This window comes from Herpailurus yagouaroundi, unplaced genomic scaffold, assembly GCF_014898765.1.
Source record: "Herpailurus yagouaroundi ecotype Mexico unplaced genomic scaffold, PumYag 222, whole genome shotgun sequence".
NCBI lineage: Eukaryota > Metazoa > Chordata > Mammalia > Carnivora > Felidae > Herpailurus > Herpailurus yagouaroundi.
This window is the reverse complement of record NW_024412453.1, coordinates 12,486,890-12,510,455: the sequence shown is the minus strand read 5'-3', so window position 1 is coordinate 12,510,455 and position 23,566 is coordinate 12,486,890. Positions and strand designations below refer to the sequence as shown.

The window sequence follows — 23,566 nt, the reverse complement described above, 5'->3', positions numbered from 1 at the left end:
TGGCCCAGTTCTAAGTAGTCCTCGTGTACTTGTAACCCTCACAACAGTCTAACCAAGTAGATGCTATTTTCTCTCTCCTAGTTTAGTAATGAAGACTCAGGCACAGAGAGGTTAAGCAAGTTGTCCCAGGTCACACAGCCTGTTCGGTGACAAAGCTCAAACCTGGAGCCCATGCTCTAAACCACTACACTGCACTGCCAGATATACATAGGGAGTCACACACACACACACATACACACACACACACACACACGCACAAACACACAGTTACCAGGGCCCTGGGATCCTTTCTTCTACCAATCCTGCATGTAGTTTCCCCCATCAAGATTGCCTCATGATCCACAATCACTGCTGGAGCTCTGGCCATCACATATCAATTCTAGGCAGTAGGAAGGAAACAGGAAGGAAGGACAAAGTAGCCCCCTTCTTGTCTTTATAAAGCAGCCTTCCCAGAAATTTCACAACATTTCTGTTTCTAACACATTGACTGAGATCTGGTCAGATGGCCACTCCTATCTGCAAGGGGGAGCTGGGAAGTATGTTTTAGTTGGCTGCACTGACACCCCGAATAATTGAAGGAGGGATATATCGGGTGGTCATTGTGGGTCAGCCTGCCCTCAGTCCACTCCTGACTCCACTACCTACGGGCTGTATTTTTCCAGGACAAATCACTTAACCTCTCAGAACCTCGGCTCTTTCTCCAATTTTAGTATATGTGCTGCCGAAGCGAGCACCCTCGGCTCTTTCCCTATAAAACGAGGATTGTAGTAGTTCAGAGCCAGCTGTCTCGGTGTCCCCAGGACTGAGGGACTGTCCCGGGCATGGACCAGCTTGGTCTCCCTAATGGCAGTGCCAGGCTGTGGGGTAGCTGTTGTGGAAGGAATGCACTGAGCTGCCGTGTGGTATCCTCCCTGGCCTCGGGAGATGCTCCCTGGGTTAGTTTCTCTCCTCCTAAGCGGGGGACAGGGTGTGTCCGGGCGAAGCGGGGCCCCTCCAGGGTGCGCCTGCGTGCGAACCTGCCGACGCCACGTGCCTCCTTCCAGCCGTACCGGATCTTTAACACCTGGCTGGGGGACCCGTCCAAGAACCTGCTGCTGGCCGAGGTCATCAACATCATCAAGCGGGAGGACCTGCTGAACAACGCGGCCCGCGCCGGGAAGGTCCTGCTGACGGGGCTGCTGGACCTCCAGGTACCCCTCCCGGACCCCCACCCATGGTTCCCCACACACCCCCAGGGCAACATCTGAGCCTCGTTTCCGTGGACCCCGCACCACCCCCATCCCCGGCTCCTGAACACCTGGCTCTCCTCTGACACCAGGTTCCGACATCTGTCATTTGAGAACCCTCGCAAACACGCCCCACTCACAGCGTCCCCGATGCGTCCCTCTTCCCTTGTGGGTCCCGTCCTCCATGTACTCCCCCCCCCCACCCCGCAAGCAGCGCTGTGCAGTGGGAGACTCTGCAGGCCTCCGAAGTGACTTTAAATGTTCTAGCAACCAGACTGAAAGTACAAAAGGAAGCAAAGCTAGTGATAATGTAGTTTACTTTAACCCCTTCTATCCGTACTACGATTTCAGCCTGCCGCCAATGGAGGAAATAATTAATGTGGTTTTTCACGTTCCCTGCTTTTTAAAAATTTTCTTAAATGTTTATTTACTTTTGAGACAGAGACAGAGACACAGCATGAGCAGGGGAGGGGCAGAGAGAGAGAGGGAGACACAGAATCTGAAGCAGGCTCCAGGCTCCGAGCTGTCCGCACAGAGCCCGACGCGGGGCTCAGACTCACAAACCGCGAGATCGTGACCTGAGCCGAAGTCAGGTCAGACGCTCAACCCACGGAGCCACCCGCGTGCCCCCATATTCCCTCGTGTGCACCTCAACTTGGACTGGCCACGTTTCAGGCCACGTGTGGATCCCGCATGGGACAGCATAGCTCTCAGTTATAATCAGGTGTCTTCGTAGTTTTATTCTGTCTGCCTGACCTCCCCCCGCCCCACAAATCACCCCAACCCACACGCACGCCTGACTCTCCTAGACGGGGTGTGAGCTGTCGGGAGCCATGGTGCTTCCGGGACTGGCCAATCCAGCCCAGGAGTTGGAGGACAGATGACCTTCTTCAGATGGTTACAAAGAGTCCTTCTGCCGGGGATCTGGAGGATCCCATGACCTGAGCAGAACCGCCAAGGGGTGGTGACAGTGGTTGGCAATAGTAACAGCTTCTAATTATTGAGTGCCTGCTGTATGCCCTTGCCCGTACCAGGGGCTGTCATACACTCGGGTTATGTCCGGTAGTGATACTGCGAGTGTAACCCCTGTTGTCCCAATTTTGCAGATGAGGCATCTGAGTCATGGAGCGGTTACTAGCTTGTCCAGAGTTACATGGCTTCCATGTGTGGCCTTCGGGTTGGAACCTGATTCTGGTGGACTTCAGAGTCCATGTTCTTTGCCAGCATTTACCTCCCTGATGTGATCAATGACCTAGTAATTATTATTTCCATTAATTGAGAACTTGCTAAGTCTGAGGCCAGGTAGGGGTTGGGGAGGGGCAGGCACAGGACATGGTTCCAGACACAGAGCAGTGGCAGGAGCTCTGGGGACAACGCGCACACCCCAAGATAGGGATGCCAGATTTAATGAATTACAATACAGGGCTCTCAGTTAAATTTGAAAAACGGCAACGGATTTTTTTTTTTTTTTAGTATATCCTGTGTGCCATTTGGGACATACTTATACTACATTATAAGTTGTTGATCTGAAATTCAGATTTAACCGGGTGTCCTCTATTTGTTCTGGCACCCCTAGCTCAGAACAGTTTGAAATTAGGAAAACATAATTATCCTCATTTTCTGCACTTGATCTTAGCCCAAAGGCTGAGAAATGATGTTTATCCTCATTTTCCGGATGGGGAAAGGGAAGCCCGGGGAGGTGAGCAGCAGCAAAGAGGCCAGGCTTTAACCCCAGTTCCGCCTGATTGCAAAGACGCTGCAGGGGTCAAGTGTGGCTCTTAGAACAGCTGAGACCTCCCAGTGGCTGTGGGTGCGTGTGCTCTGCGTGGAAGTTTTTTCTTTCTCTTCTCTTGGTCTGGATTTACATTTAAACTGGGGGTTGGGCAGAGGCCAGGGATAAACGGCAGACGCGGTCGTCTGCCCCTGGGAGTGACGTCTTGCCACCCCAGCAAAGCGAGGCCCAGGGCGGACAGAGCGCCAGATATGTTTTCTTTGTAGGTCTCTTAAATGTCCCAATTAATGCCAGCCATCCTTGGTCATGAGAGCAGGTCCTGAAGCACCAGGCAACTCGAAAGGCCCTGGACTAAGGCCCCTGGCTTTGAAAAGGGGTGTGGATAGTATTACCCTAAGCGGCTTCCAGATGCGAGACGGTGCCACAGCTAAGGGTTCTGGGAGAACACCCCATTGCCAAGCCTGGCATGGTGCCTTGGGAGGCCCGACTGGTTCATCTCAAGGGATGCAAACGGTCAGGGGTCCCTAGCAGGGCCTTACAAAGCTACAGGCAAGGAGGAGTTCAGATTACAGGATCCCCTGAAAGAGTGGGTGAAAGAAAAGGATGGCTGTAGGGGTGGGGCAACAGTCAAGGCCCCGCCATGAGGAGGGGTGGGGAGGGAGCTCCACGTCCTGCACCGTTTAATCACGTCAGCGGCCACCAGACACGCACACAGGCGTGTGTGTCCGGGTGTCTGAACAGATGAGACCTTGTCCCCAGAGACAACGCTCTGGTTAGAAGGGAGGAGTATGTTCAAAGCGCAGGCTCCCAGCAATCAGCAGGGGCCAGACCAGAGGAAGTGCTGATGTGACTTCCGAGCCTCAGATCCCCCCCGCCCCGCGGACACCAAATAGTCCCTTCTCCGCTGGTGCAATGAGAATTCAAGACCATGCGTGGCACGTATATGGGCCTCTATTGCCACCAGGATGTGGCTTTGTCTCCACTTTGTACCACGGGTCTGCAGGGAGATGACCTTGGCCCCCCGGGCTCTGCCCCCACTGCCCTGAGATCACTTGGGCTCATCCAGCCCTGTTCATTATCCTTTGTGCGAATGATGGAGCGGAGAAGGACCACGAGCTTCCACACCAAGTGACTATGTTAGCTTCCTCAGGCTCTGGAGCACATGAGCACAAACTGGGTGGTTTAAACCATTCTTTTACTGTTCTAGAGACCACAGGTCTGAGATCAAGACAGCAGCGTGCGTGTTGACTCTTGCTGGAGGCTCGGGGCAGGGGTGGGGGAGGGCCCATGCCACGCTTCTGTCCCAGCTTCTGGTGGTCCGCAGGCCTTGGTGGCACCCAAAGGATTGTGGGTGCCCCTTTCCGGCCTCTGCCCCCAATGTTCCCCTGTGTGCCTGTGTCTCCGTCCAGATTTCCCTCTTACAGGGACACCTGTCCTTGGAGTTAGGGCCCACCCTCGTCCAGCATGATGTCCTCTTAACCTAATTGCATCCGCAAAGACTCGATTTCAAAGTAAGGTCACCTTCGTAGTGTCCAGGTCGACATGAATTTGGGGAGGGGGGCACCGTTCAGCCCAGGACAGCTCCCAGCCTCAGACCCTGCAGTGAGGCTGAGCTGCTGCTTCTAGAAGAAACACCGCTTTTCTAGAAAAGGAAAGTAAAGATGGCCAGTGTCTCCCAAGCACCTGCCGAGTACCAGGCCCGGCGCCTGATGCAGGAATCTTGTCTCACTAAATTCCCACTGTGGCCCATTGGGGGCAGTAGCATTTACATCCTTCAGTTTGCAGAAGAGGAAACTGAGGCTCGGGCCACTTACGTGACTGGCCCACAGGTGTCCAAGGAGAAAGAGGCAGAGTGGGTTTTGAACCCAGGACTGGAGGTCTCCAGGGCCCGAGCCCATGACACCACAGCCGTCCTGGCTGGTCCTGCAAAGGCCGGAAGGCCAGACCCAGGGGGGCATTTGAGGAAGCTCCCAGCTGCTGCATGGGTGCCGGGCTCTGACGCCGGCCTGTCTCCCCGCTGCAGGCCCGGTACCCCCAGTTCATCAGCAGGGTGAGAGGACGAGGTACTTTTTGCTCCTTCGACACTCCCGATGAGTCCATACGGAATAAACTCGTTTCAATGGCCAGAAACAAAGGTAAGTCCACCAGGAGCGGAAGCTGAGCTCCAGCAGGGTCCTCCCCACCCCGTCCCCCGTCACCTGGTGCGGGCGCTGTGGGGCAGGGGGCGGCAGGGGGACTGGACAGCGTCTGAGTGTTCTTTCTCAAAAGAGAATGTGGGCAGCGGGATTTCCTTATGCACTTATTCACTCGGTAGATACGCACTGAGAAGGTGAGTTGCAGTGACACAGGAGAGAATCGTGGTCGTGAACTAGACCGTTGGGGCCTTGCCTTCATGGAGCTCCCGGTCTAGCAGGAAAGGGGCATGGAAGACAGTTTTCATAAACCATCGGTTGCAGTTGTGCACCCTAGGAAGCACGAAAAGGGACTAAGGATGGAATAGCTGGGGGAGGTGTGGGGAGGAGGAAATCAGGGGAGGCTTCCTTGAGGAGGAGGCGTTTTACCTTAAGTGTAGCCGCATGAGCAGGGTTGGCCAGCTGAAGGTGGGGAGGGGCATGCGGGCAGAGGAAGGGATGGGTGCAATTACAGGAGGCAGGGTGGAGCCGACAGAGGTACGGAAGCCTCTGGAAAGGAGCGTGAGGAGGGGCGTGAGGAGGGGCTTCCAGGCAGGGAGGTCACAGAGCGGATGTGTGGCAGGCACTCTGCTCCGGGTCAGGATCCCAGAGGAGCAGGGGTAACTCACCTCCTGTTCCCCGTGAGAAACGGAGTTTCAGAGGCGCCCCGAGACCTTGACCAGGGCGCCTTTGAGATCAGCGGGTCCGTCCCTCTCGGGTGACGGTCTGCCCCTCGCACGAGCTGCCCGCCTGCACTTCTGCGTTTACCTGTTTGCCGCTTTCCGTCCCGGCTCCTCCACGAGCTCCTGGAAGGCAGGGGCTTTGCCTCGGGACTTAGGTCTCAGCGGGCCTCGCCCAGGGGCAGCAGAGCAGGTGTTGGAGGTGGGAGGGAGGGAGGGAGGCAAGGACAGATGGACGGACGGGAGGTGCCCCGCGTGTGGCTCTGAGCCCAGGCGGCTGACCTCCCTCCTTCGCCCGCTTTCAGGCGTGGTGCTGGGCGGCTGCGGGGACAAATCCATCCGGTTCCGCCCCACTCTGGTCTTCAGGGATCACCACGCACACCTGTTCCTCAACATCTTCAGTGACATCTTAGCAGGCTTCAAGTAAAGGAGCCATCTCCCCTGCGCTCTGAGAAAGCCCCGATCTCAACAGTTGTCAAATTGATTAGTTTGCCTAATTCATGTTTTCACTTAAAGGATCAGAGGCGAATGCGTGACCTGTAGGGTTCTTTGCAGGGAGGGGACGTCTGTGGTGGCTTGGGGGGTGGGGGGACGGGCGGGAGGGGCTGGCTTTGATTCTCCTCCCTGCAGAGCCAATGATGTACATTGGTGTAAGCCCAGAAATTCTGCTTGAGCCCTGGACGTAGTCTCAGGCAGGGCCATGAGGGTTCTGGCCGTATATCTGCCCACCTCGACCCCAACCGTTTCTTTGGAAGCCAGGCAAGGGAATGACAGCTGCTCCCGGGACTTTTGGGCTCCGGTCCCTCTCAAGTGCCATATTCCGTGACCGAGGATGCTGACACCCCTCGCCCTGGCAGACATGCTCTCCCCTCCCACCCAGCCCTGGAGCTCTGAGCAGGTGCCGTGCACAGTTCATTGACGGACGGGACAGATCGTACGGGGGCAGGAGAGCAAGGACATTAGGATTGAGCTGTGGTCTGGGAAGGGGTCCTGTGGCCTCCTTACGTACGACTGGGGCCACCCTGCTCGGTGCATCTGGGGACCCTCTAAATTGCGAATTCTGTCCTTGACGGGCTGTTGCCTTGGAGAATCTCTGTGCCATTACTGGCACTTCTTACTCCCCGACCCTCTGTTCCCCACACTCTGTTCCCTCTGTTAAGTGTGAACCCAGACGTCGGTGGCGGGGGAGAGGGGACGGGACTGCAGCCTGAGCATCCAAGGGGACACACAGGAGCTGGAGGGTCAGAAGCACAAGCCAGTCTCCCAGGAGCGGCAGAGCCAAGTCCTCCTGTCTCCCCGGGGCATCTGGGGTCTGACCTGTGGACCCCTCGCCCGGGGGGCTCTCTAGCTTCTCCTCACCCACCCCTGCTCCACTTGTGCGCGGCCCTTGCCGGACACCATCACAGGCAGTCAGTTGCTGAGCTAGGTGTCTTCCTCGAGAAGCACCGAGAACACTGGGTGCCAAAACTCCCCCAGAAACCAGATTGCCCGCTGGTTCAAGGTGGCATCCTCATACTGGCCACTCCAGAGGACAGCTGTTCCTGACATGAAAGAGCGTGTAGATTTCCAGGCGCAGGATACTGGAATGCTTAGTTGGCCTGTGGCTGAGGCTCAGGGGCCTCTTCTGGAGGCCAGGCATTCTTGGGACTCGTTGGACTTCAGATGCCCCTAAAAAGAGCATCTGGCTGTCCTGCAGCCGTGCAGACTCGGGAAGCCTGGCTGTCCTCCCGGCCCACCCCCTGCTGCCTGGCCGGCTGGCTCGGGACAGGGGCATATCAAGGTTCCCGGCTCGGCACTTTGTTCTTTCAATAACTAATCATCCAAAGACCTCAAACCGGTTGTTTTTTTTTGGTTTTCTGTCGTGTGTCAGGCTATCTGCTCTGCCAGGAAAATGGAGGTGTCCGCCCCTCTCTCTGCGGGATGCCACTCGTCTGTTCACTCGTCCCTTTAACCGGTCACTCCTTCATGGGACTGTCCTTATGTACCTGCTCTGCCCCAGGCCCAGTGCAAAGCCCTAGGAATACAGAGGGGAAATACAACATGGTCCCTCCTCTCGAGGGACTCACATGTTGTCGGGGACAACAGACTCTTAAGTCAGTAGTCAAAGCAGAGGGGCAAGTGCTGTGCCGAGAGGAATGTACAGGACGTCAGGAAATCAGAGGGAGTGTCCGCCGGGGGCGGGGCTTTTCAGGGGGAAAGTGACCTTTGAGCAGGGTTTTGCAGAACAAGCAAGAGTTCTCCAAGCAGACAAGGCAAGGAAGAGTGTCACAGGAAAGGGAACACACTTTCAAAGGCACCTCAGCCCACAGTCTCGCACCTTTCACTGGGGATCCAGATTCTCAATATCCCAAGGCAATATCCCAAGATTCAAGGCCTTATTTAACAAGCCAGATGCAAACCAAACCATAATTCATTTATTGGCATAAGGACGCTTTCTCTGGAGAACTTTAACGTTGGGTACAAACATCCAGTAAGGTTCCTGGGGTCCCAAAGGTTTCCGAGCCAGGGCACGACCAGAAACTGGGCTCTCTTTGGTGGGGAGAGTGGCCATAGACATTTTGTTCTCTCCCACGGGGCAGTCATCGAGGAATGAAATCGTTTTATCTGGGAAGTCATGTCCAGACTTACTCCGTACCAAGGGAAGTTACTTCCCGTGAAACTTTTTAAGCCATTTATCAACACGTTCTTGTTGGCTCAGGGCGTATTCGGAGTTCCTGAGGCATCTTCTTTTCAGGGTGGGGGTATAGCTGGAAGGGTTTCAAAGCAGAGGACTCTCGGCAGGGCTCAAGGTAGAAACTATGGAGAGGTGGGTAACAACGGGGAGCCCGGCCGACAGGTTGCTGTCCAGGGCTGGGCCCGCGGAGTGCTTCTGTGGCCGACGGTCTGGGAACGAACCCATCTCCCATCAGTGCTGTAGACTTTAGTAACTCTCTCCAGCAAGTCTTTTACAGAAAGCAAGGTCCTGTAATAGCAAGTCTTAGCACATCCTCACTTTTATTGTAAATGTTTTTTTTTATAATTTTTACTGACAGTAACCATGCAAAATTGTGCACATTAAAACATCTATGTATCTATACCTATCTCTATACATATATATATAAATGTACACATATATCAGCTCATGGTAGAGAAGCATAGCTAGGGAGCACCGCCCACTAATGCATTCAAATCTTGTTTACAGTATTCTGTTGACAGTGCGAATAAATGATAAAGAAGTTAACGTGTCACAATGTAACTGATGACCATACGCACAATTCCGTGAAATTAAATGTTTCCTGTGTTAATCAGTATTCTTAAATTTAAAAAAAAATTTATAATGGAAACAGAGTGAATGTGTCCTTTTTGGGTTTGGAAACAGTTTTGTTAAATAACTGTCTGACAAGCACACATTAAGCACCTACTCTGTACCTCTTAGGGAGGTCTTGGGGGGTTATACTCTACCTGCCCAAGTCTGCCTGGACTCAGGACATACTGTGAGGCCATTATTTTCACCAGGCTTCATCAAGGACTTACCATGTGACGGGGGCACAGGGATGGACAAGGCGTGGTCCTTACGCTTAGCTCATCTTTGGTGGGGCAGAGGTCACAGCGACACGGGCAGACCCTGGACGCTGCACATTAACAAAGGGCGGGCCCCGAGCTGGGGTGGAAGTTGGTCCCTGAGTTTCATCTTCAAGGTCAAGCAGGAACTGCACCAGTGACTCGGAGGCAGGATGAAGGGCATTCCAGACCCCGGACACAAAGGCACGGTGAGGGCAGGCATCCCAGGGTGTGGATCAGAGAAAGACCACAAGAGTCAGAGACCAAAGAAACAGGCAGGACTGGGCCCCAGAGGGCCTTTGGGGCCACACTGCGAGGCAGGGGATTTCCACGCAGGGGTGCGGGAGGTGCAGGTTCGGAGCAGGGGGGAAATCCAACATGCCGAGGACATGAGGGATGGAGAGACTGACACACCAGTCAGGAGTGTCTAGGACCCAACCTGGACGGGGACCATGGGCTCCTGCTCCCAGCTGTCAGTGACCCCCGTGTGGCTCTGACTTTTCTCACCTGCAAATTGCATGGTTTGGATTGCATGGTTTCCCAGGTTCCTTCCACCGTGGACACTCAACGCGTCTATAAGATTATTGTCAAAGGCAAGGTTTACTATTACATGTATTGTTTAGGGGCACCTGGGTGGTGGCTCAGTCAGTTTAGTGTCCGACTCTTGGTTTCGGCTCAGGTCATGATCTCACAGTTTGTGAGTTTGAGCCCTACGTTGGGCTCTTTGCTGACCCTGGGATTCTCTCTCCCTCTCTCTGCCCTTCCCCTGCTCGCTTGCTCTCAAATAAATAAACTAAAAAAAAAATTTTTTTTTAAACAAAACAAAACGTATTTTTAAAACAATCACATATATGGGGCACCTGGGTGGCGCAGTCGGTTAAGTGTCCGACTTCAGCCAGGTCACGATCTCGCGGTCCGGGAGTTCGAGCCCCGCGTCAGGCTCTGGGCTGATGGCTCAGAGCCTGGAGCCTGTTTCCGATTCTGTGTCTCCCTCTCTCTCTGCCCCTCCCCCGTTCATGCTCTGTCTCTCTCTGTCCCAAAAATAAATGTTGAAAAAAAAATTTTAAAAAAAATAATAGTCACATATAAACGGGGCGCCTGGGTGACTCAGTCGGTTGAGCGTCCGACTTCGGCTCAGGTCATGATCTTGTGGTTCGTGGGTTTGAGCCCCGCGTCGGGCTCTGTGCTGACAGCTCAGACCCTGGGGCCTGCTTCGGATTCCGTGTCTCCCTGTTTCTCTGCCCCTCCCCCTCCCCCGCTCGTGCTTCATGTCTGTCTCTCAAAAATAAACATTAAAGAAAAATTTTAAATAATCACATACAGTAACAATTATCGTTTGTTGACCATCTCCTATGTGCAAGCATAGGCTGCAGGTGCTTTATAATTTTCATGACAAACCTATGAGCTGTGCCTACTTTTTTTTTTAATGTTTATTTTTGAGAGTGTGAGTGGGGCAGGGGCAGAGAGAGAGGGAGCCACAGAATCCGAAGCGGGCTCCAGGCTCTGAGCTGTCAGCACAGAGCCTGACACGGGGCTCAAACCCATGAATCATGAGATCATGACCTGAGCTGAAGTCGGACGTCTAACTGAGCCACCCAGGAGCCCATTGTGTGCTTACTTGTAAGATGAGGAAACAAGCTCAGAGAGGTTGGGGGAACCCTCCCAACCATTCAGCTCAGGAGCTAGGATTTGAAACGCAGACGTAGGAAAGATGGCATACTAGCATATCAACAGATGCGTGTGTATGTGTGCACAGCCAGCCTGGGATCGGGTGAGGGCAGGGGCTGTCCTCCACCCCAGGACCTTTCTCACAGCCAGCCTGGCCGCCAGACTTGGAAGGTCCATCTGAACTGGTCAACATCAGTGTGAGCTCTTAGCATACCTTCTTAGAGCCGGTGGGTGATTGGAAGGCACCAAAACCTCAAATACTCCTCGTTACAAATGGTCACTGTGGGGCACCTGGGTGGCTCAGCTGGTTGAGTGTCCGACTCTTGATTTTGGCTCAGGTCATGATCCCAGGGTCGTGGGACGGAGCTCTGTGTCAGGCTCTGCACTGGGCATGGAACCTCCTTGAGACTCTTCCTCTCTCTCCCTCTCTCTCTGCCCCTCTCCCCTGCTCGCTCTCTCTCTCAAAACTAAAAATAAATAAAACCCGGCACTGTTTCCTATTTTCTGTTCTCCTTACATGCTGGGGAGGCAGGATACGGCGGTGGAATAACCCGACTCTGCTACTTTCTAGCTGGGTGGCCCATCACCCCTGAGCCTCCTCTGTAATGCTAGCCTGCTAGCCTAGCACGTATCAAATGCTTCCCTGGACCAAGCGCTATTTTAGGTGGATTCCAGGTACTAAGTCCATCGTCCCAACCCCCTTAGGTGGGTACTTTTATTGCCACTGCTTCCCAGATGAAGAACCCAAGGCACACGGAGAACTTCTCTGGCCACAGCTACAACGTGGCAGGGCATAGTGCCTCCCATGATTCCACGCAATGATACATTTCTGTCAACCTTACAGTTCCTGCTCACAGCAGTAAACCTACTTCCCAATGCAGATACAAGCCCCACGGAGTCTCAGAGTCTCGGAGTGTATCTCAACTGTTAATCAGTAAAACGGATGTTTTGTCTCCAGAGTTGGTAAAACATGGCCCTGCCTGATTAATCGGACAGGATTTTATAGTTGAATGCCACAGGAGCAAAACAAAGCCATAAAAGTTGGACTCTGCCTGGGGCTCAAAGGGACCCTGGTACTTTCCATCTGGGGACTCACAAGTCCTGAGGTCACAGAGCAGCAGTGAAATGAAAGCCCCCAGCCCTGGCCATCTGGGCAATTTTCCCCCGGCTGCCCCCACCCCCACAAGCGGCTAAGTCCCCCACATCGGCTCTGGGGAGTGCATTCAACATGGTCGCTGAATGCTAGATACCCGGCCCTGTAACATGGAAGTCTCATCTTTGATCACCAGTGCAGGTAGGACACCAGCTCCCAGCGGTGCAGACCACAGACGTCCCCAGCTAGAGCTGACCTCCCCGCGGTCCGGGGGACCATGTCTCAGTCTGCCCAGGGGGCTATGACGGAATACGAATACCACTGCTGGCCTACAACCCACTCGCGAGCTCCCTGGGTGCAAACTGAGACTGGCTCCCACACACGGAAGGCAGAGAGAGGCTGGAGAGAGAGGAGGCCGCTCCAGTGGGCAGGTGGCAGGACTCACTAATGCCTGCAAGAGGACTTAACTCACGAGGGGACTTGACTTACAAGGCTTGTCTTGGGCGGCTGCAAGATAAGGCCTCCACACCCACCTGCCACAACCTGAGTTTATGTGGAGGCCTTAACCGGGTTCAGGCATGTCTACCGTGCAGATGGCCTCAACCCCGCATCACTGTTTCAAGGCTGTGTCCTTGGACAGCTTCCGGAAACAGAGAAGCCAAGTAGAACCTACATTCCAAGGACAGGGGAGGGGGTGGGGAGCCTCCGATTGCCCAGGGCCAGCCTGAGGGTCAACTGGCAGTCATGCCTTCTTGATGACCTCCCCAACGACCATAGACTGGGCAGCTTAAACATTAAACACAGATTTCTCACAGTTCTGGAGGCTGCAAGGCCATGATGGGTTGGTGAGGCCCCTTGTTATGTCCTCATATGGCCTTCCTTGGGGCACGCACGCACGCACACACACATGCACACACACACACACACACACACACAGCCTCTTTATTCGTACAGGCCCTGATCACACGAAGGGGACCCTAATCACCTCCCAAAGGCTCCACCCCAAACACCATCACATTGGGGGTTACAGTTTCAACACAGGAGTTTTCAGGGGTGAGGGTGGATATACATGTTCAGTCCACAGCAAGTACTGTACGAAAATGGACATAGCACAGACCACACCATTCCCTGCAGTTAAATTCTACACAGCCCAGAGCATGCAGGCGGGTCTCAGCGGACAGGCAGGAAAACCACTCTAGAAGGGACAGGCATAGCCATGTCACCGATGCTCTCCACAACGGAATGATTCCTAATGTCAGCCCAGCTTCCAAGGCCAGCATGGGAATTCATGGTGGCTTTGCCTAAAAAGCTGACTTGAGAGATCTCGAGCTTTTTACAGCATTTTTCACTTGTTAAGACAGACAAGATGTTCATCATGGATACTTAAAAACAGTATTGGAAGGTTATAACGTTGAAGATGGGTGTCTTCCCTCCATTCCCCCCCCCCCCCCCCCACCCTTCACCCTCTCCCCAGAGTAACCACTGTGAACTTGCAGTGTATGGGGGTTTTTACAAACACAAGACCACACAAAACTCTATTGGTTCTGTGACTTGCTTTTTCTACCGATCGCGGTTGCCATGGTTACCTTTCCACATCAGCAGATACTGTTCAAGCTCATTCTTTTTAAGGGCCATGCAATATTCCATAGTAAGGCTCTACCGACATTTATTTAACCGTGTCGCCTACTAATGAAAACCGTTTAGGGGCACCTGGGTGGCTCAGTCAGTTAAGCTTCCGACTTTGGCTCAGGTCATGATCTCACGGTTCATAGGTATGAGCCCCACATCAGGCTCTGTGCTGACAGCTCAGAGCCTCGAGCCTGCTTTGGATTCTGTGTCTCCCTCTCTCTCTGCTCCTCCCCCGCTCACATTCTGTCTCTCTCTCAAAAACAAATAAACCTTAAAAATTTCTTTTAAAAACGTTTATTTCCAGTTTTGTCATTGCTGTTTGTTTTGCTATTAGGAACACTCAGCGAACATCTTCGTAGGTCTCCTTGGGTATTTCTATTAGATTATTATTTTGGATTTGTTGTCAAAGTGGGGGAATCACCCACATATCCATCACCTGAACCTAAAGACCACTTGCATTTTCCGAGACACTGCTTTCTCATCTGCTGCACGGCTTTTGGGAAGGGTAAATCCCACGCAGGGATTCTCAAAAGTCAGGGTGCCTTGGAGTTAACTGGGAAGCATAAAGATTCAAACCCCCCAGCATCTACCGGAATCCGCCCTTAGGGACTCAGCACAGGCTTTGCTAGTTTTGCTGGTGTCGATCCGGAGAGCCTGGGCGGCTCCCAGGGACCGCCCTCGTGGTGCTGCTGAGGTCCCGCTGCGGTCAGGTGGAGATCGCGATTCCGGCTCGGAAATGAACGCGTGCATGATGCCCTTGCTGTGTGTGCCCTCTGCTGGTACTGTGTGAGCAGACACACATCGAAACGGAGGCTCTCTCATGCCACGGCTGGTGGGCTGGTGAGGACGGGGTTTTCACCTCCCAGGGTGGTGATACTACAGAGCAGTGACTGGCAACCCAGGCTACAGGTAAGAATCGCCCTGACCACGGCAACGGCTGGTCGTGGGCCTGGGCAGCAATATTTTTAAAAAGCTCCCCAGGTGATTCTGCACACCGAACCAGAGCTGAGAACGTATTCTTTAAGGGGGGAAAAAATTGGTCAGGGAACACAGAGTCCACAGAGGCATGAGTTACTCTGGTGTTTTCTGTCTACTAGAGTCTATTTCAGAAATAGACTGAAATAGACTAAAATTCCAGCCTGGCTGCATTTCAGAATTGGCTGTCAGAATTTTCTGTGAAAATACAGATTCTGGGGACCCACCCCTGACATAATTAAAATCTCCAGGGGTGACGTTCACTCAGGTGAATAGCTTAGAACTAGACCAACACCAGGGACTATTTGAGTTAATTCTTATCTTTAATGAGGTCAAAGTCAAATCGTTAATACCGCCTGAGACATTTCATAGGCAAAGACTGTCTTTGGGGAAAGGGGTTCACAGTCTTTGAAGGAGCTGGTAAGCGGGTGAGGGAACAGTATGGAAGGAAACCAAGAGCTACATGTAATTGCTATGTAACTGACTCTTCTCTATACAAGTGAATCTTCACTAACAACTTCTTGAGCATAAAGAACACCTGTTATACTGAGAAAGAGGGGAAGGGAGGGGAGGGGAGGGGAGGGGGAGAGGGGGAGAGAGCACACATGTGCGAGAGTGCTCTATACAGACATTGGGGAGAAAGGTTTCCAGACAGAGGGAACTGCCAATGCAAAGACCCTGAGGCTGGAGCATCCTTGATTACTGAAGGAACAGAAAACTGGATATGACTGGCAGTGGTTGAAGACAGTGGATAAGACACAGCTGGGGATAGGGGTGGACCCAGACCACGTCGGACCTTGTAGGCCACGGTGAGCACTTCAGTTTTTACCGCAATGCCGTGCTTTTTTTGTTTGTTTATTTACTTATCTATTATCACTGGCTGCTGTGAGAACAGGCTCCAGATGGGTAAGGATAACGGGAGCAGCAGGCTGCAACAACCCAGAGAACATACGAGGGCGGCGGGAGGTGGGCAGGGTGAGAGGTGGTCAGCTTCTGGTCGTAGTTTTATTTTTTATTTATTTTTTTTTTCCAACGTTTATTTATTTTTGGGACAGAGAGAGACAGAGCATGAACGGGGGAGGGGCAGAGAGAGAGGGAGACACAGAATCGGAAACAGGCTCCAGGCTCTGAGCCATCAGCCCAGAGCCTGACGCGGGGCTCGAACTCACGGACCGCGAGATCGTGACCTGGCTGAAGTCGGACGCTCAACCGACTGCGCCACCCAGGCGCCCCAAAAGGTCGTAGTTTTAAAATAGAGTCAGCATTGGGGCGCCTGGGTGGCTCAGTCGGTTAAACATCCGACTTCGCCTCAGGTCATGATCTCACAGTCTGTGAGTTCGAGCCCCGCGTCGGTCTCTGTGCTGCCGGCTCAGAGCCTGGAGCCTGCTTCGGATTTTGTGTCTCCCTCTCTGCCCCTCCCCCACTCATGCTCTGTCTCTCTCTGTCAAAAATAAGTAAACATTAAAAAAAAGTTGTTTAAATAAAGTCGCATAAAACAAGTCAATGGTGCCATTTACCTTGAAGAAAGAGGCCCCGGGGACGCCCAGGCCCACACCCAGGCTCTGGGTCCCTGCTCAGTGGCGGTTCTCCTGTGTGCAGAGCCGTTGTGTCTGGGAAAACCACAGATATGCCCAGGCAGTGGGTGCCCAGTGTCCCCAAACATCTGAGGGACACAACCACACACTCCCCACACTTCCGTCTCCAACCACAGGAATGAATTCACACCAGCTGGAATTTAATAAAGAATTCAAATCCATGATCCTACCACCTTTCATCTGCATCTTTAACTAAAACTGAACACAAATTAAACAGTGCTGTTTTCAGGGCACCTGGGTGGCTCAGCTGGTTGAGCATCAGGCTTTTGATTTTGGCTCCAGGTCATGATCTCATGGTTCATGAAATCGAGCCCCACGGTGGGCTCTGCAGTGACAGTGCAGAGCCTGCTTGGGATTCTCTCTTTCCCCCTCTCTCTGCTCCTCCCTTGCTCACACTAAGTAAATACATTTTAAAAAGAAAATAAAAAGTGAAGGACCAACCACATCCACTCGGTGGAATATTTTGCAATTTCTGAATTTGTTTTTGCATAAAGAGTATGATTTGAATGAGGGGCGCCTGGCTGGCTCAGTCAGTAGAGCGTGCGACTCTTGATCTTGGGGAGTTCGAGCCCCACGATGGGTGTGGAGTCGACTTCAAAAAAATAAAGGACACCTAGGTGGTTCAACCGGTTAAGCATCTGACGTCAGCTCAGGTCATGATCTCATAGCTTGTGAGTTCAAGCCCCACATCGGGCTCTCTGCTGTAGGCACGGAGCTCACTTCAGATCCTCTGTCCACCTCTTTCTGCCCTTCCCCTGGTCGCTTGTGCACTCTCTCGCTCTCGTTCTCTCTCTCTCTCAGAGATTTAAAAATATTTAAAAAAATAAATAGACAAAAAAAAATTTTTTTTAAGGAGGATTTGGGGCTCCTGGGTGGCTCAGTCAGTTAAGCACCTGACTTTGGCTCGGGTCATGATCTCGCGGTCTGAGTTTGAGCCCCGTGTCAGGCTCTGTGCTGACAGCTCAGAGCCCATAGCCTGCTTCGGATTCTTTGTCTCCCGCTCTCTCTCCCGTTAGCCACTCACACTCGGTCTCTCTCTCCTTCAAAAATAATTAACTTTCCCCAGTTTTACTGAGATAGAATTGACATATAACATCGTATCAGCTTAGTGTGTACAATGTAATGATTTATGCACGTATATATCGCAAAACGATTATGACAAGGTCAGTTAACATCAGGCATCTCACATAGTAACGAGGTATCTTTTTTTCTTGTGACAGAATATTTTTAATGTGTTTACAAGTAAGATAGCTATGTTACATGAAGCCAAAAAAAAAAACACAAACAAACAATTCCAGGTACAGGATAACACCTATGTTTTTAAAAAGCCTGAAAGCACGGTAAGATACCACCTCCTGCCCATCAGGAGGATGTGGAGGAGCCAGAACCCTCGTGGACGGCTGAGACGGGTAAAAAAGGACATGGCGGCTGTGGGAAAGTTCAGCGGTTCCTCAAAAACTTGCAGTCACCGTAAGATCCAATATTTCCGCCTGTCTGCCTGTCGGCATCCAGGAGCCCCAAAAGAAGCGACAGCAGGGACTCGTGCGCCAACTCTGACAGCAGCACTGTTCCCAACAGCCAAAAGGTGGAAACTATCAAAATGTCCATCGACAGACAGATAAGCAAACTGTGGTCTACGCTGTGGTTATCCAGCCACGAAAAGCAATGAGGCTCTCACACAGGCTACAGCATGGATGCACGTTGGAACCATCACGCCAGGTGAAAGAAGCCAGACACAAAACCACAGTGGGCGATTCCGTTTACGTGGAATGTCCGGAAAAAGCAAATCCACGGAAACAGAAAGCAGACGACTGGTTACGAGGCTGGAGGGAGGGGGAGATGGGGAGTGACCGTTTAATGGGTACAGAGTTTCTCCTTGGGATGATGAAAACGTTCTGGAAACGAGCAGATGTGATGGCTGCACAACGTTGTAGGCGTCCTTAATACCACTGAAGTGTACATTCAAAAATGGCTGAAGGAATACATTTACATGATGTGTGTTTTAACACAATAAAAGACTGGAAGTCCCCCAATAAAGCATCTAGTCACTGACTTCTGAGTGGTGGAACTGGTGATGATCACCTCTTCCTTCCTCTTTATTTTGCTACAGACTGTGAAACAAACATCTTTTACTAACCACTGATCGTGCACACAACTAGCTTTAGCTTAGAAAAGAACGCACCAGAACACAGCTCGCCTGGTCTTATCCACCAGAGCCTTCAGACAGGAGGGCCCCAGGCCACAACCTTGGCAAAGGGATGCGGCGCTCGCCTGGCCAGCACCCTCCGCCGCGGTCACACGACCCAACTCTACCTGGGCTTCTTCCCGTCCTTTCCTGCTGCTGAGGCCCGATGGGGGCGGCACAGGCCTCGGGTAAGCCCTAGTGACTGCCTGGAAGCTTTTCGGCACACGTCACCTTTGTACTGACCTTGACATTTACCGTTTATTTTCACACCCATGCCAGGAGACAGGATTTTTCCCTTTCTCAGATGGGAAAAACAGGGTTGAGAGACACGGGGACTGCAGGACAGGCAGTCGAGAAGTGACAGCGCCCGTGTCTGCTCAAGCCACGTCCTGAGCTTGCTTCCCTGCCTCACCTCCCCGACTCCCGATTTCACAGCACCGCCCTGCCTGAGTGAACCGGACACAGCTTCCTCCGAGAACCAGCTGTGAACTTCTGGCCGTTATCTGACTAAATGTCACACAGATGCAGTATGAATTGGTACTAAGGGCCTCTTTCCGAAACGCGATCACTAGCTTCTGTCTTAGGACTCTGTGCATCCCAAAAGACGGGTGCCCAGAGGCCTTGCCGAAGCCTTCAGGTGCCCGATCCCGTTTCATCCTCGGCCTTCCTGCTGGAGACCCAGCTCCCAATTCACTTGAGGGAGTCCGGCGTCCCAAACACCTGCGCGAAACGCTCTCTGTCCACAATGCGTCCGTAGCGAAGGGTGAGGTAGAAGGTCTGCTTCCCACTGTACTGCTGGATACGCACAAACAGCTCCTGGGCCCGGTCCTTGGTTTCCGTCATGGGGATCACGTCGGCCACGGGGCAGTCCGTGTCCTGCCGCTGGCCCCAGAAGGTCAGGTGCGCCACCCGCAGCACAGTGCCCGCCTCGTTCACATACAGGATGCCCACCAGCCTCCGGAAGAAATAGCTCATCCAGCAGAGCATGGCCAGGGCAAAGCCAGCCACCCCGCCCGCGACACACAGGGAGCCGAGCGTCACGAAGCCCTGCGAGTACCAGTAGCAGCCAGGCGGGAGGGCCAGCACCGCGAGGGCCGTCTGCGCCACCTTCAGCCGAGACAAGTACCCGAAGGCTCTGATGGCGTCAAACCGGTAGACCATCCGGAAGTTCTCTGTCTCCGCACCTGCCGCTTTCTCCTTCGGGGCGGGGCGCCCGCTCCCCACCCACCTCCCCGGATCCCGGCCGGTGGCTGTGCGGCACCACAGCCCGCAGACAGGCCTTTTCCACGGGGCCGGGCCGGGCCGCCGAAGCACAGCGCGGAGGAGGGCAGCCTGGAAGGGAGAAAGGAGACCACTGCTCTCAGGGAAGTCAGCCATGCTGATCACGCGACGAACGTTTGCGGAGCATCTCACCCACAAGCTCCCGCCAACCCTGCGAGGCTGCCGTTACTGCCAGAGACGGAGGGACAGAGAAAGCCAGATGCTTTAACTCACGTGATCTTCATACAAGCGGTGCAAGACAGGGGCCCCCTGCGGTTGACCCTTGAACAACGGAGGCGTGAGGGATGGCCACCCCCATGCAGTCAAAAATCCACATGGAGCTTTTGACTCCTCAAAAACCTAACTACTAATAGCCTACGGCTGACCAGGACCTAAACCGTTAAGTCGATTATCACATATTTTGTGTATTACATGTATCATACACCGTATCCTTACAGCAAAGTCAGCTAGAAAAAAGAACGAGATTACGAAAACCATAAGAGAAAACACATTTACGGAGCTGTACTGTATCATCCAGACCATTCAGTTTACGTTGTTCACAAGATGAATCGTCTGTCAGTACATAAATCAATACTGCCTTACAGGATACGAAACATCAACAGGTGTTTTGTTACCTGCCAACACTAGACACAAAAATAGGTAATAAGGGCGATGCCTATTTATTTATAAGTAGGATGATTCAAGGATTGATAACAAAGACGCACTAGTAGGATCCTTTGATGGTAGCCTAGTGTAACCCTGTGTAACCATACGGCTGTTTCACAGGGGCCTCGCCTATACACTAAGGAATGAATGGTTAGAAAGTTTTCGTGGCCTACCGTGTTCCAGTTGGATTCATAATACACACTACCAGAAACACTGTTTTTTAAAAAACCACTTAGCTGTGATGATAGGCTGATATGCCGTCTCTCCAGATAGGAGAGGGGGGCATACTGGACCCCAACGTAACTCTTTGAGAGCAACGTGACAAAACAGTAAGACACATCATGAATTTTATATTAAATTATCACCCACCTTATGCCTCTAAGGACAGGCCATCCACTTGCGGGCGAATCTTGCATATGACGTCCTGCCCAATGAATACCCAGGCGATGATGCAGTCCTACACAGTTCCTGCCGTACAGTTACCAGATTTTCACACGGAGACGCTCGCGCACACACACACACAACAGGTCAGTTTAACCGTACGGCATGACGACTATTTAGTATTTATTACGTGGGAGGGGTCTTCGTCCTCGTCATCTTTACGCTGAGCAGGCTGCGGGCGAGGCAGAGGACAGGCTGGTCTGGCCGTCTCGGGGGAGGCGGAGGCAGAGCTAGAGGAGGTGGAAGAGGAGGCAAGAGGGGCAGGCACACCCGGTGTAACTTCACGGACACACCTTGTAATTTCCGTTTGACTTCTCTGCCTCTTCATCTCTCTAAAAATGTTTCTATATGGTACCAGCCCTTCTTCCACCACTTGCTTTAGTCTCAGTGCCCGTATCACAGAAGGGTCCATGTTGTGAAAGAAGTCAAAAGCCGTCTTGAATAATCGAAACCCTTCTGCCAGGTTGTCTAACGTCAACTTGTTTTCTGGAGCCGCTTCTCGCGCATCTTCATCCGGCACCGGTCCGGAAGCTCTCGCCTCCGCCGACTCACCCTCTGTTAACTCCTCTGGTGTGGTGACTCTGGGCGCCTGAGGTGGCAACTCATCTACTGCCTCTTGGGCGGGGGAAGCTGCTTCCCCTGCTATCTTGACATTTTTTAAGCCAAACCGCTTTCTGAAATTATCAAACCATCCTTTGCTGGCACTAAATTCTCCAGCCTTGGATCCTTCACCTTCCTTTTGCTGTAAGTGGTCATACAATGACTTTGCTTTTTCTCGAATCGTGTTAGAGTCTATAGGTATGCCTTTCTTATAGCAATCCTGCACCCACGTAAAAGCTGCATTTTCAATACGAGATAAAAAGCTGTCTCGCAGAAAGTGCAACGTTCTCGCGCCTGCTGGCGTAGCTGCCGCCACAGCCTCACGGATTTCCTTTTCCTTTTTTACAATGGTCCTTACGCTGGATTCATTCATCTTGAAATGACGGGCCACTGCAGCCGCAGACCTTAATCTACGGTACATGTCAAGCAATTCGACTTTTTCTTGTAATGTCATGACCCTTCTCTGCCTCTTGGGAGCACTTCCAGAATCACCAGTGGCGTTTCGTATGGGTCCCATGGTGTTATTCAAGGTTTACAGTATTATGCTAAACATGATGAAAAATATGCAAGAACCACGGGATCACTTTTTACAGCCATTTGAAATTTACAAGTGACGAACTGATATCGCGGAGAGGATTAGCAACACACGGTTTTAAGCTTGGAAATCACAACACTTGAGATCACCACAGCAAGAGGAGGTGACTATGATATTCTTACAGTCGTAGAGTATGTACTGCAGTTAATTTTATGCAGTTATTTAACACTGCATCTTTGTTTCCATTTCTCTCAACTATGAATGATGCCATGTACAGTCTGTACATTTTGATAAACCTTTTTGTAACAAACTTGTGTATGCTTCATGGAAGTAAATGATAAACTAGCATCTACATATATTTTATGCATTCATGATACATCTTTTTTTTTTTTTTCCAGTATTCCTAGGCTATGCAGTTCATCTGCTGGTTTTCTCAAATTGGAGCAAATCTCCAAAAAAAACTTCACAACATACGTATTTTTTTAAATCTGCGAAGAAGTGGGCCCACACAGTTCAAACCCGCATTGTTCAAGGGTCAACTGTACTTTACCACGGAGAAAACTAAACCCAGAGAAGGCTAGAAACATACCCAAAGACGCACACCCAGTGAGTGTGGCAGAGTCTGACCCCCAAACTGGTCCTATATCCTTCAGGGAGTTCAAAGAGGTACAAGAAAGGCGACACAGCCTTCATTCATTCAACACGTATCTAGGGACGACCAGCTCTGGGCTGGGCACTGAAGACGTAAGGCTATATGAACGTTTTCCCCAGCAGGAAGCCAAACAACAAATGTCCAAATGGGTAACAAATCTCTGCGATACTTACCATAATAACTTCCCCATTCTGTCAGGTTAAAGCACCATCTTCGGTGCTGAAGGGAACCGCTGATTTCTTAGCCCTGTTTGGGGGAGGGGGAAGACCAAAGCAGGCGGGGATGGGAGGCGCCAACCCACAGCACAAGGTTTTTATTAGGTGCACCGTTCTACACCCTGAGTAGGGCAGGGACAGATGCTTTGGACTTGGGGGTCAGTCACTAGCTGTAGCTCCTTGTAAGTGATGTAAGTTACATCACTTCTCTGGGCCTCGGTTTCTTCCCCTTTCACAATGGGGGTTCACAACATACCACATGAGATCATGGTTTCAAAGCTCTCAAATACATTCAATGGACCCCAGGTTTGTGATGATCGGAGAGTGCCCTGTCGGCCCACGTGGCCCGGGCGTAGAAAGGCGCGGCACAGCAAGCCTTAACCCATGCCGGAGCTCCCTCCCGCGGATCCTCCAAATCAGAACCCCAGAAATCCGCCTGCCTCCCTGCCTAACCTTGACCACGACCCCCAAGGCGCTTCACCCCCCGTACTTCCCCTCACCCGCCTTCTTACCATCGCGCGGATACCTGCCGCCGGAAGTGATTCCCCCCGCCCCCGGAACCTCTAAGAGGGTCTGGTCGGCCGTAGGAGGTCGGCGTGTCGACGCATTGCATTCTGGGATTTGTGGTTCCTAAAGACCAACTGACTCTAGTCCCAGACACGTGGGAATGGATCCTCCTTCTCCCAGCGTGCCCTGTGGCACG

At 52.3% G+C, this 23,566-nt stretch overlaps 2 protein-coding genes across 13 annotated transcripts in view; one reads left to right on the top strand and one right to left on the bottom strand.

The window, feature by feature from the left end:
• The window catches only part of ABAT (4-aminobutyrate aminotransferase), an 87,785-nt gene extending 81,447 nt beyond the window's left edge, over positions 1–6,338 (top strand). For both annotated transcript variants that reach the window (XM_040459057.1, XM_040459058.1), the window contains exons 14-16: positions 1,044–1,190; positions 4,982–5,093; positions 6,115–6,338. In XM_040459057.1, the coding sequence (XP_040314991.1) occupies positions 1,044–1,190; positions 4,982–5,093; positions 6,115–6,236 (381 nt within the window). In that variant the 3' untranslated portion in view covers positions 6,237–6,338. The remainder of the gene's footprint in view (positions 1–1,043; positions 1,191–4,981; positions 5,094–6,114) is intronic.
• Positions 6,339–8,201: 1,863 nt separating this feature from the next.
• On the bottom strand, positions 8,202–23,472 carry TMEM186 (transmembrane protein 186). 11 transcript variants are annotated; one of them, XR_005785668.1, is made up of 4 exons: positions 23,376–23,450; positions 9,857–9,922; positions 9,323–9,420; positions 8,202–8,692 (listed from the first exon to the last, which is right to left on the bottom strand). XR_005785668.1 is itself a non-coding variant. In XM_040459064.1 (2 exons), exon 2 carries the CDS (start codon positions 19,869–19,871, stop codon positions 19,185–19,187), a length of 687 nt encoding a protein of 228 aa, XP_040314998.1. In that variant the 5' UTR covers positions 19,872–21,091; positions 23,376–23,472; the 3' UTR covers positions 17,410–19,184. The 11 variants fall into 11 exon arrangements, 3 of the variants coding, with proteins under 3 accessions (XP_040314998.1, XP_040314999.1, XP_040315000.1); XR_005785667.1 differs by having other exon boundaries at positions 9,323–9,449; positions 23,376–23,449; XR_005785666.1 differs by having other exon boundaries at positions 9,323–9,498; positions 23,376–23,440.
• Positions 23,473–23,566: the final 94 nt, after the last annotated feature.

Coding starts and splice junctions, on each gene's coding strand:
- TMEM186 (XM_040459064.1), bottom strand. CDS start 19,871: ATGGCTGACTTCCCTGAGAGCAGTGGTCTCCTTTCTCCCTTCCAGGCT.